The sequence below is a fragment of the Mus musculus genome, chromosome 15 (assembly GCF_000001635.26).
Source record: "Mus musculus strain C57BL/6J chromosome 15, GRCm38.p6 C57BL/6J".
NCBI classification, from domain to species: Eukaryota; Metazoa; Chordata; class Mammalia; order Rodentia; family Muridae; genus Mus; species Mus musculus.
Window position 1 is genome coordinate 83,254,631 of NC_000081.6, and position 12,282 is coordinate 83,266,912.

Here is a 12,282-nt window from a genome sequence, read left to right on the forward strand (position 1 = left end):
TTGGTTTCTTTTTTTTAAATCTGAAAATCTCCAAAGTCTTTTGGGCTAGCTGTAATAAGCATTTACATATAGAAACTGGTAATGAGTCATAGACAGGACAATACCAAATATCGTGCCAGCAAGGTGGGCTCTGCGACCATTTGGCTCTTGCCAGCACAGCAATTAACAACTGAAAACACAGGGACACACTTGCCACCATTTGATACAGTGTGTGGGGGAGGGGCAACCAACAGTTTAGAGAGATAAGCAAGCAGTTAAGAGTGAGTCCTGCCCGGCTTTGCCCAGCTGGAGATGGCTCAGAGGTTAAGAGCACTGGTTGCTGTTCTTCCTGAGTTCCACAGCTCACAGGACAACTCACGATTGTCTGTAAATCCAGGATCCAACATGCCCATACAGACATGCATGCAGGCAAGACACCGATGCACATAAACTTTAAAAATAAATAAGTTGCCGGGCATGGTGGTGCACGCCTTTAATTCCAGCACTTGGGAGGCAGAGGCAGGCAGATTTCTGAGTTTGAGGCCAGCCTGGTCTACAAAGTGAGTTCCAGGACAGCCAGGGCTATACAGAGAAACCCTGTCTCGAAAAACCAAAATAAATAAATAAATAAATAAATAAATAAATAAATAACGAGAGAGAGAGAGAGAGAGAGGGAGAGAGAGAGAGAGAGAAGCTGCTCCCAGAGTTTGGTCTCTGTTCCCAGCACCCACGTTAACAACTTCAGCTCGAAGGGAATAGTGTGCCCTCTACTGGCCAACACAGGCACCTGCACCTATATGCACTGCCACATGCAGTATGAAAGTATGCCTTCCTATCTGTGTGTGAGGAGTTCAAGAAGGCCAGGGACTTTAGGTCCTCTAGAGCTGGAGTTACAGGAGGTTGCAAGGCACCTGAAGTGTGTGGTACAAACCAAGTTCAAGTCCTCTGGAAGACTGGTGTGTGCTTTTTAACTGCTGAGTCATCACTCCAGCACCAAGAAAAATCTTAGAACAGCCAAATTACCAGTGAAGAGCAGAAAAGGGGATTTATTCAGTGTGACCACTTTGGGAACAGGAATGAAGAGATGCAATTATCCCCCTCCCTCACAATCCATCTTCAGGGTTCTGAAGTGAAGTTGAGCATTAAGAAAGAGCCAGAGTTATGCTAACCTCAGCAGTTGTCAGTCACTGACCATCTGGTCTTTTCGTAAGGTGGGCCACAGGTGGTAACTCTCTGGGAGAAAAGTTTCCCTCTGGCTGCCCTTGGCTCAAAACTTTCTCCTCATCCAGCACAGGTTTCCTGGGAAGAATTAGTTTCTGTTTCTGAATTTTCACTGTTTTAATAGTCTGAATGCCAAAGTGTCCTTTTAGGAAGGCTTCATCTTTGCCCCGCTTGTTATGCCTGGAGTTACCAGGCTGGAACGCACTAGCTAAAGTAATTATAATTCCGGATGCCCTTAGGCCTGGGTTGAGGGTGGGGAAGTAGACTGGAAGGCCGGAGTAGACTGGCTTATCAATTTATCAACTTTCTCTGCCACAGGAGAATGGTTGGGGAGCCGGGGAAGGGGTGCATGGGCAGCCACAGGGTCTGTAACCTAACTCCCGCAGAGTGAATGGTTAAAGTTTACCTGTGCTCCTGCAGGGAACAAACCTGCTTTGGGAGCCTTGGGAAGGCCTGGACGAGATACCATCATAGCAAACCTGGAAGCAAGTGGGACTGAGGGCAAGCACCTGGAATAAACCACCCAGCTGCCCAAGTGTTTCCAGGGTGAACGAGAGAACTGGAAAGGACTCTTTCTGGGGGACACCAGGACCTGAGAGGAGACAGAGAAGAACGCATCTGTAGAGGGGCCAAAACCTCGGTTGTAAAAACCATCTAAAGTTCCATCTATACTCTCCTGGGGCCTGAGGGAGGTTTTCCAAAGCCAAGAAGGAAGTGAATAAGTTTTCAGAAGCTGCAGGGGCTTCCTGGTAGAGCTTGCTTAGCCCTGGCAAAGGTTTGGCCCCCCTGGGTCTAGCCCCAGCACTGCAAAGGGAACAGGAAGTTAGGTCAGATCCCCTGCCTTGGGGGGCTAAGAGGATTCTGATCTTCAAGAGTCAGCGTTCTCACCAAGGAGGAAGTCCTCAGTGTGAGGCAGAGGGTGAGAAGAGCAAGCCATTGGGAAGCACGGGCCTCAGCGATGGAGAGCAGGCATGAGTCCTAGGTTCAAACCCCAGCCCTGTATAAAACCAAGTGTGGTGGTGGCGCCCACCTTCAAACTCAGCATTTGAGGAATGGAGGCAGGAGAATCAAAAGTTAAAGGTCATCCTAGGCTACATAGTGAATTCCAGGCTAGCCTGGGCTACATAAGCCTGGCTCATAAAAACAAATCAAGCCGGGCGTGGTGGCGCTCACCTTTAATCCTAGCACTCGGGAGGCAGAGGCAGGCGGATTTCTAAGTTCGAGGCCAGCCTGGTCTACAGAGTGAGTTCCAGGACAGCCAGGGCTACACAGAGAAACCCTGTCTCAAAAAATAATAAATAAATAAATAAATAAATAAATAAATAAATAAAAACAAATCAGAGCTGGAGAGATGGCTCAGGGGTGAAGAGCACTTGCTAGAAGCTACATCCCTGTAGTTGGTATAACAAAAATTATATTTAATTATGCTGAGGTCATCCCACAAAGTTCATAGCCCTTTAAGTTCCTTACTATGACCCTAAGCCTAATTCCCCAAAGCTGTGACATATCTTACCTGAAGGTCAGGCCCAGTTTCTGTCTCTGATTCGCAGGTGAGGATCCTGGGGAAGACTCTGCATCTGCAGAAGAAGGCGTGGTCTCCAGATGTGCAGAGCAGAGAGCATTGCTCGTGGTCTCTGCTTAGCTTACATACTGCCCAGTGGGCATCATGGGGTTCTAGGACTGTGTCAGGTTATTCTGAGTGTGTAATGTCATTTGGTTCTGGTTATCAGGTGCAGCCTTGGGTTGTAATGGGGTTCCTAACTAAGGTATTTTTACATGTCTAAAAGGCATTTTCTTTAAAGGTTCTACATTTTATTACTGGATAAACATCCTAATTTCAGACATGAGCAAGTTTCCAGGTTAAAAATGTTGAAATCTGCTGGGTGGTGGTGGTGCACGCCTTTAATCCCAGCACTTGGGAGGCAGAGGCAGGTGGGTTTCTGAGTTCGAGGCCAGCCTGGTCTACAGAGTGAGTTCCAGGACAGTCAGGGCTGTATAGAGAAACCCTGTCTCATAAAACCATAAAAAAAAAAAGTTGAAATCCATCTGGTAGCACTGAACAATGAACACAAACCATTCCGTCTAAACCCTCAGTCTTGCCCTAGTGTGAATCCTTACAGACCCAGCTCCACTCTCCTCCAGTGTCTTCTCTTAGAGTTGTACCCGATTTTGTCACCAGTTTTCATCTGGGTCCACTGAGGAATAGGGCGATTTTGCTTTTGTTTCTTGGCCAGGCATCGCTTGATTCTGAAAGTCTTGTGAGAAGAAGACGTGGCAGGAAGCCAAATCAGGCGCAGTGGGGGAAAGGAGAAGAGCTAAAAGGCTTTTTCTTTTTTTCTTTTACTATGCTCGTTATGTTTCTTCCCCTGGTCCTCGCGGTCTGCGCGGCACCAATGCAGACAACACGTAAGAGTTCTTAGCATTATAGTTTCACAGAAAATCGCAAATTTGGACCAGAACAGGAAAAGGAGAAAGCATACCGCGAACATTCCAAGCACTGATAGACAAATAAATGTACGGAGAGAAATCTCAGGCAACAAAGCATGCAATTATTGAGGAAAATGGTCGGAACAAGGTGGACTCCTGTCTACTGGGGTGTATCACAGGGGCTTGCCATGATTTCTAGGGCCTAGGCATATTTCCTGAAATATGTGTTTTCTCTAGGGTTGGGATGCACCGAGCTGAAAAACACATTCAGAAATAAAAGGTAACTCACTCAGTCTCAAACAAAAATGTTGTAGAGGCATAGCAGGGTCGAAGCCGCAGGATTTTGGGGATGAGCCGACCAGAACCTGATCAGAGCCAAGCAGGAGCACCTGGGACATGGCTGTGGGCTGAATAGTTCTTCTTTTATTAATGAAAAGAACACCTGACAGTCCAGTGAGCGTCATCATTAGCGTCCAATGTCTTAGTTTTGTGGATACTAATATTATGGGAAGCCGAATGATGGATATAGGGCATCCAGGAGTCTAATGAATCTCCAGAGGCATCCATCTTGGGTCTGAGACTAATGTACACACGCCATCTTTTCTGGCAAAAATGGAATTTATTTGGTGGAGTAGAAGAAAGCATTGTATTGGAATACTTACGATGTTTCTGGCTTGCGGTATCACCCTGGAGACAAAACATGTCCTGAAGAAGTTTCTCCAATCCTGGTTTTTACAGAAACGTCTGCCAGAATCATGCCTAGCTGGGTTTGTTCCTTCTGGTGCGATAGTAATCTCTGGAGCCTCTTGTCATAGTTCTTCCTGAAATGAAGTTTGTTAAACAAGGCCCAAATAATCATAAGGAGTTTGTATGCCAATATGATATATACAAAAAGCCCAAATCTCTCCTTTATCCAGTGGAACAAGTTCTATGTGGGCAAACAAGTATAATCAAATTTAACACCCTACCAATCATATCAAATAAAGAACATTTTTTTTTAAAGCTTGTTAACTTTATGGGAATAGAAAATAGTGTGTGCCCCGAATACAGCTGAGAAGTGTTAGATTCTGTCTGTCCTTCCAGGGTCTTGATATCCCTACTGCTCTGATAATCTGTTGGCTGTAGTTGTGGTACATTAGAGAAGAGAGCAGTGGAAATTTCATTAGTGGCTTTCCTAACTGTTCCTAGCAAGTCATCTTTGTGTTCCCTGTTATATAGGGTACCTGAGTCAAAAATATGTCTTTGGGTGCTGGAGAAATGGCTCAGCAGTTAATAGCACTGACTCTTCTTCCTGAGGTCCTGAGTTCAATTTCCAGAAACTACATGGCGGCTCACAACCATCTGTAATGGGATCCAATGCTCTCTTCTGGCGTGTCTGAAGACAGCTACAGTGTACTCACATACATAAAAATAAATAAAAATCTTTTTTTAATAAATAAAAATCTTTTTTAAAAAGTCTCTGTTCAAAGGTTAGGGTAGAGAGAGTGGCTGGGCATATCTACCTGTTCTGAGAAATGAGCTCTCACTCCAGGAAAATTCTATATAGCCACACAACCAGGTTCTACAGAATAAAAGGTGGAGTCTCAGGTGTTCATGGCGAAGTTATAGATGTCACCCATGACGCTGAAGGCCTTCATGGGACAAGCAGAGGAGACTCTAGTGCCAGGGTCTATGAGTTGGTTGGAAGGGTATTCGGAGCTCACTGGACAGAGGGTGGGGAGTCACAAAAAAAAAAAAAAAAAAAAAAGGTGTGGGACCAGATGAGATGGTACGTTCCTCTGGCTAGTAAACATCCACTGTATTAGTCCAACTAATCCATAGGAAAGAATCAGTGGGTATAACAAGTTTCCCAGGCAATGGTAGTGTGTTGAGCTGGTATCACATTGTCCTTATAGACTAAGAGTAAATGGATTTTTAGAGAATCCATGCTCACACCTAGAGATTTGCCTTGGCTCCAGTAGAGTATTGTTGACTGATCCTGTAAAAAAAAAAAAAAAAGGGCTGAGACCAGTCAGCCTCTACTCTTTGAAAAGCAAGTCTTGAGTCTTGCTTGGATACATTCTCTTGTTTTTGTTCCTCTGGATACATTGTGGCAAATAATTTGGTTGGCTACAGAGAGCCTCTTCAAATTTTCAGCTGTATATTTGTTAGTATCTGCCAACCACTGCTTAATAAATCTACTTTGCTTTAATAACTGTAGTTAAGGCCTGTGGATCAGCTTGTGGGTAATAGCCTAGTGTCAGCCAAGGTGTTAACAGTCAATGGTTGTTGTTCAGTAGGGTTTCTGATGTCTGCATTGATGTAGGAAGGAACAGAAGATACTGTGCCAACTCCAAGGAAGGAACCAACCAACTCAGGTCAGCAACCATCAGTTGTAAACTTTTTTTTTTTTTTTTTGTAACAAATTTATTTCCTGAGGTGTAGAAGACTGATACTCTCAGAAGCTCAGGTTCAGAGCAGAGTTCTGAAGGTGGGAGCTATGATTTGGGGTCCAAGGAAAGTGAGATTGTCTGGATCCTACGTGTAAATCTGTCTTGCAGGGAGGCTAAGATCAGGCATCATCATGGGCGCTCTGATAAGCAGTGGTGAGGAGACAGAGGGGCTGACAAATGCCACCTTGTCATGGAGCTGTGAAGAATTAGTTCTTGTCGTCTTCTCCTCTATCAATGACAATGTCAAGCTGTCTTCTTTGCTTCCACAGGATCCCATGTAAGAGGGAAGACACATACCTCATCAAATTGAAGTCCCTTGTGCAGAGTTCCTGCATGTGGCATATTGAGTATGGGCTTATGGGCCACAAAGTCTCCAGGACCTCATTCCTTGAGCTGTAGTAGTAGAAGAATCTTGTAGAAGTAATGCAGGAGTCTTTGGTGTGTATGTCTCCAGGGTTCTAGTTTGGAAAGTATCCATACCTGCAGTGTCCCCCCAGTGTAGGGTTCTGTTGTTTGCCTTTCTCATGTGGTACCTTGGCATGCAGGAGGCATAGGCTCTAGGGCATCCTCTGCTTACAAACTGTATCAAGTCCACTCTTGGTTGATGTTCTGGCAGCCAGTCGTGGGGTTCATCTGCCATACGTGTGGAGTGAAGAACACTGAGTGGAGTTTGGTGTTTGCTGCCATTTCACAGTCAAACATGGAGTCTTCCATGTCTGGTATCTCAAACCTTATTCTCCCCTTGTTCTTCATTGTCAGGTGGATGGATGCTCTAGGAGACAGTTCTCTTTAGTGGCTGTAGATGGCGGATGCTGCTGTGATATTTCTCCAAATCTGTGTTAAATGGTATTTCAATGGGTTTCTTTCCCCCCTTAAAATTGGTGTTTTTTGACATCCTCTTGGTCATTGGAGACTATGGCTCTCAAAGTCTGTACAAAGTGGACCTTAGCTTTCCTCCATTCGTTACTATAGCTATACCAAACTGTATTCCCAATAGCTGCACAGAGACCATCTTGGGCACAGAATGCATTCCTAGTGTACATAAGAGTCAGGGTGAAGTGTTCATGGTCTCAGCATTCTGGTAGGAATACCATCCAAAGCATAGTAGGGTAAGTCTCCAATATCATTCTTTGGTCTGCATAGGAATGTGTTTCTGAATCCTCCTCCTTGGGGCTGTCTTGTTGGTATCGGATCTTATCTTTGGAATGGTCCTTATATCTTTGATTCTCTGAAGGAATGTAGGGTTGGTCTGGGCCCATGGTCTTGCCCTGCCTTTGCCTACAAAAGGCCACCTTTTGAGTGAGTCTGTCCACGGTTCTGGTTTGCTTCGATTCTGTACAATAGGCTGCAGGGATATACTCCTACCCATTTCGGGTTCCCAGTCCACTTGAAGAAGGCAATACCTTCTCCAACACGTTGGCAATTGGCCAGAATTGATGACATCATTAGTCTCAAATGTAGTGGGGTGATCTTAATTAGAATTTTCTAATCCAATGAAGAGTGGGTTTTCCCTCTGGCTATATCTAAAATTTGTTCTAGGCCTTCACATATATGGGGATTTCCTCAAACCCCCTTATCCCCTTCATTTCTTCTGAGGTTAACATTACTGTATCAGCTCTCTTTTCCCATAAGAGGGCTACACAGGATGCATCTTTATCTCCTCTTGTACAAAATCTTGCCTTATTGGCTACAACTTTGTTCTGGTTAACAGTCTAGATTCTACTTTAGTGGTCGCCTAAGCATTATTGGTTAAATGGCTAGGGGTAGCCTTAACTCCACTGGCAGTTACTAGTAGAATGATCTTGGTGTCTTTGAAGTGTCTGACTGAGCTCTCTTGTCAGCTGCTTCCACTGAAAGATCCTGACAAAATATAAAAGGTCACAGAAGCCCAAAAATTGAAAAAATAGATTTCATTGTTAGCAGAACTAGCTTCACTGATTTAGAAAAATAGAGGTGCACAATGCTCTGGCCACTCTTTGAACCCGTGTGTCTGCCAATGTTTTGACCATTCCTTGACCCATGTGTGTGCCCACTGATGAAGCCCATTGCCAGGTGTTTATGGTATTGTTTGTTGGGAAAGAGTCAGAAAATCTCCCCAGCAACCACAGCCGGGCCAATCCAGAGTTGCTACATCTTCACCAGACTCTTTCCTTGTACCCCTCCCATACCTATTTCTTGAGAATAGATCTGGAAATCCCCTACTCCCCCTTCTCCTTTCCCCCCTGAGGGCCTATAAAAACTGGGACCTGTTTCCCCTCCAGGTCGACTCCTCTACCCCTGCATGGGATATGAGTCGTCCCCAGAGCTCTGGCTTTCCCCGAATAAAGCCTCATGTGGTTTGCATTAAGCTTGGTCTCTCGTGAGTTCTTGGGGGTCCGCTACTGTCCTGAGGCCTGAGTGAGGGGCTCCTCTCGGGGTCTTTCACCACCACCATTCCAGAGGACCCAAATCCAGTGCCAAGCATGGACAACTCACACCACCTGTAACATAACTCTAGGCTCTCCAGTGCCTCTTTTGGCTTCCATAGATACTGCACATTCATGACACACAGGCACACACACACATAAATAAAAATAAGTCTAAAACGAAACAAAACAAGGGCTGGCGAGATGGTTTAGTGATAAATAAGGCTTGCTTCCATTTCTAACAACCTGAGCTCACTCCCACATGGTAGAATCACATTGCTAAATCCCAACACTTTCATTTTTACACTGACCTCCTTTAACACACTCACATATGCACACATATGTAAATAAAAAAAATTAAATAATCAGGCCAGGTGTGCTGGGACATTACAGACGGTCTTGAGCCACCATGTGGTTGCTGGGGATTGAACTCAGGACCTCTAGAAGAGCAGCCAGTGCTCTTAACCACTGAGCCATCTCTCCAGCTCCCCAAATGAGTGATTTTGTGGGCAAAGTAGGCGTGGTCTACAGAAGACAAGTGAGTTCTAAAGACCTCCTGAAACAAAGACATGGTTTCGAGGTGTACTTAACAGGGTAGTCATAACAACGAGACAGTCACAGGTTGGATTATAACCTTCTGAAAGGAAAGGTTGCCTGTTTGGTTTTTTTTGTTTTTGTTTTCTCGAGACAGGGTTTCTCTGTGTAGCCCTGGCTGTCCTGGAACTCACTCTGTAGACCAGGATGTTCTCGAATTCAGAAATCTGCCCGCCTCTTCCTGTGCCTCCCAAGTGCTGGGATTAAAGGTGTGCGCCACCACTGCCCGGCAAAGGTAAGGTTACAAGATAGTTATAAACAACTTTTACAAATAAAGACATGATTGGCACTCCTGGAACAGGCAGTGCAGAACCATTGGTAGTTAAGGTTACAGGTGGGGGCATAGCCTGATCCTTGAGAAATGGAAGTTTAATCATAAACAGGAATGAACCTAGTTTGTTTTTACTATAAGATGGCTTTCGAGGGCTGGAGAGGTGGCTCAGTAGTCGCACAGACATTCTTCCAGAGGACCTGCGATTCCCAGCACCCACATGTCAGCTCACGCCTGTCTGCAACTCCAGTTCCAGAGCTTCCGACCCCGTCACACAGACATACATGCAGGCAAAACACCAATAAACATAAAATAAAAAAATTATATACATATACATATATACATACACACACACACACACACACACATAGAACAATATAAATGGCTTTCGAGCCCAAGATGGAGGCAGGCTGGTTCATCAGCACAACTATGTGTGCACAGGTGCGCGCGCACACATACACACACGCACACACACACACACACACACACATACACACAATTAAAAATAGAATTAAAGGGATGAAGAGATGGCTCAGCAGTTGAGAGGTTAAGAGCACTGCTTGGTTTTAGAGGACCCAAGTTCAATTCCCAGCTCCCATGTAGTATCTCACTGCCATCTGTTCCAGGTGATCTGATGGACTCTTGTGGCTTCACAGGCACACACATTGTGCATAGATGGGCAAAATACCCATACATCCAAAGCAAACTTTAAAAGTAAAATTAAGTGCAGGGCATGGTGGTGCATGCCTTTAATCCCAGCACTGGAGAGGCAGAGGCAGGCGGATCTCAGTGAGTTCAAGGCCAGCCTGGTCTATAGATGGAGTTCCAAGGATAGCTAAAGCTGTCTCAGAGAAATCCTGTCTCAAAACCAAAACAAACAAAAAAACCCAACACCTAAATAAATAAATAAACAAAAAAATCTCAGACCCCGAGAAATTCCTACCCTCTTTTTCCCATAGGGCAGGATTTTAGGGATTCACAGTCTAGCATAGCCTTCTGTGAAGACCCCACCCACCAGTACCTTATTGGTTTAGGATACAAGACCTTATGTAAGGAATATCCAGGGACTGAATTTTGAGACTGCCCACATTTCTGACCATGGCTGCAGGTCACATAACAGATTACCTGTAACTCTCCAGTCTCAGAGGTTTAAGAGAAACAGGTGCTAGCCTGCAGCTAAAGGACAGGAGCCTGATGCCTCTGAGGCACCCTGAGTGCACCTCAAACTGAAAAGGGACCATAAGAGGTTTTTCTTACACCAGGGATGTCTGCCTGCATGTCAGCTCTGGCACTATGAGGTACCTGCTATAGACATCAGGGTGCAGGTGACATCTCTCCCATTCTGCTGGAAGCAGCACATTGGACTAGACTAGGCCAGTGAAAGGGAGGAAGGAGAGCTAAGCAGAATCCAGAATCTCTCACCTCCTGCCCCACCCACCCAGGAAGAAGGGCAGGAAGGGAGGGATTTGAAGGTCCAAGGCAAGGCTCACAAACTGAAATCTGAATCTTCAGGGCTACACCCTGCAGCTGTCCCAACACCAGCCAGAGGCCTGACAGGAAGCTAAATCCATTTACCTCTGTGGCTGCACATCTTTGAAGGTCGTGTAGTCAGCCCAGGGAATCAGAATGGTCTGGAAGCAGACACTCAAACAACAGGGGAAAGATGGTATTTGAAGAGAAGGCTTCCTCTTGTTCTGAACAAGTCAGATTATTCCTTGGGTTCATTTTCCTGAGCAATGGTGGTGGTGGTGCAAGCCTATAGTCCCAGCACTGGGGAGGCTGTGGTAGAAGGATGGAGAGTTTGAGGCCAGCCTGGGCTACTTTTTCTTTTCTTTTTGAGAGAGATGGGATCTTATTATTGTTGGAATTCAGGAAATGACCACTCAAACCAAACAAACACTGATCTCAGTTAAGCAAGAGTAGTTGATTGAATGCACACCATAGTACTGGATGTATGCAGAAAGGACTTTGGGAGCCTCACTGTGGTCCTGGTCTGCTCTCAGAGTAGGCTTTTATACAGGAAAAACCAGGTCCAGGAGTTTAAAGGGCAAGGAGAGGAGCAGTTGGCTTACTAGGCAAAGTATTATCAGCTAACCTTTAAGCTGATTGGTCCTGAGTAAGGTAAGGGGGATGGACAGGGGAATTTCAGAACATCGAGATAACAGAACATGAGGATTATAATCATAACTTTTTGTCTTATTAGTAGCATTCTTCAGTGTCACCCATAAAAACCACAGTGAGTTTATACTCAGGTATAGGAAGAGCTGCCTGGTGGTCAGCTCTGACTCAAGTCCTTTTAGATATAACAGTTCATAATGACCTTTAATTTGACAGGTCATATGTAAAGCTTTGTGGAATTTCTTAAGATTAGCAAACCTCAGAATGAACATTCAGAAGATAAAGAACAAAACAGGGTGTGTGTGGTCAGCACGCCCATGAGCCAGGTCACTTCTCTGTGTCAATGACTGGCAGACCTGTTACAGCAGCAATATGAAATAGCTGGAAGGCATGGAATGAAACGGCTACAGTTATTCTGGGGCAGGAGATCAGACCATTACAATTATAGCCCACACTGACTATAAACTTGCTATACAGTCAAGGCCCTTCTGCATTAACCTTTCAAGTCCTGGGATCATAGAGGTACAAAGCACACTGGCAGATATTACATCTGAAAGAAAGATGAAATTTCAAGACCTGTAAGTCGTATAAAGTACTCAAAAATTGCTGTTTTTTTGTGAGCCAGAGACTGCCTGGGGCTGAGAATAAAGAAAACCAAACCTGGGTATCCCCCATAGTTAAAACATTCCTGGGAACAGCTTAACCTTAAAGATAAAGAGGAATTTAAGACATAACAGGGCTACCTGAACTGAGTCAACAACTCACAGAACTCTGACACCCTGAACGTCCGGACATGTAATTTTTCTGCTGATGTTTGAATAAGCCAATAGTGTGT

The 12,282-nt window shown here is 45.0% G+C and overlaps 1 protein-coding gene and 2 long non-coding RNA genes across 3 annotated transcripts; all 3 read right to left on the minus strand.

Moving 5' to 3' along the window:
* Positions 1 to 998: 998 nt before the first annotated feature.
* Gm41367 lies at positions 999 to 3,134 on the minus strand. Its single transcript, XR_875507.1, has 2 exons — positions 2,714 to 3,134; positions 999 to 1,792 (listed from the first exon to the last, which is right to left on the minus strand). It is a non-coding gene; the product is annotated as a predicted gene, 41367 (long non-coding RNA).
* Positions 3,135 to 3,186: 52 nt separating this feature from the next.
* Positions 3,187 to 3,689, minus strand: Gm32886 (predicted gene, 32886). The gene is made up of 2 exons (XM_006521645.2): positions 3,681 to 3,689; positions 3,187 to 3,515 (listed from the first exon to the last, which is right to left on the minus strand). Exons 1-2 carry the CDS (start codon positions 3,687 to 3,689, stop codon positions 3,315 to 3,317), a joined length of 210 nt encoding a protein of 69 aa, XP_006521708.1. The 3' UTR covers positions 3,187 to 3,314.
* A 339-nt stretch (positions 3,690 to 4,028) lies between these two features.
* Positions 4,029 to 4,916, minus strand: C130064B19Rik. The gene is made up of 2 exons (XR_384279.3): positions 4,851 to 4,916; positions 4,029 to 4,448 (listed from the first exon to the last, which is right to left on the minus strand). It is a non-coding gene; the product is annotated as an RIKEN cDNA C130064B19 gene (long non-coding RNA).
* Positions 4,917 to 12,282: the final 7,366 nt, after the last annotated feature.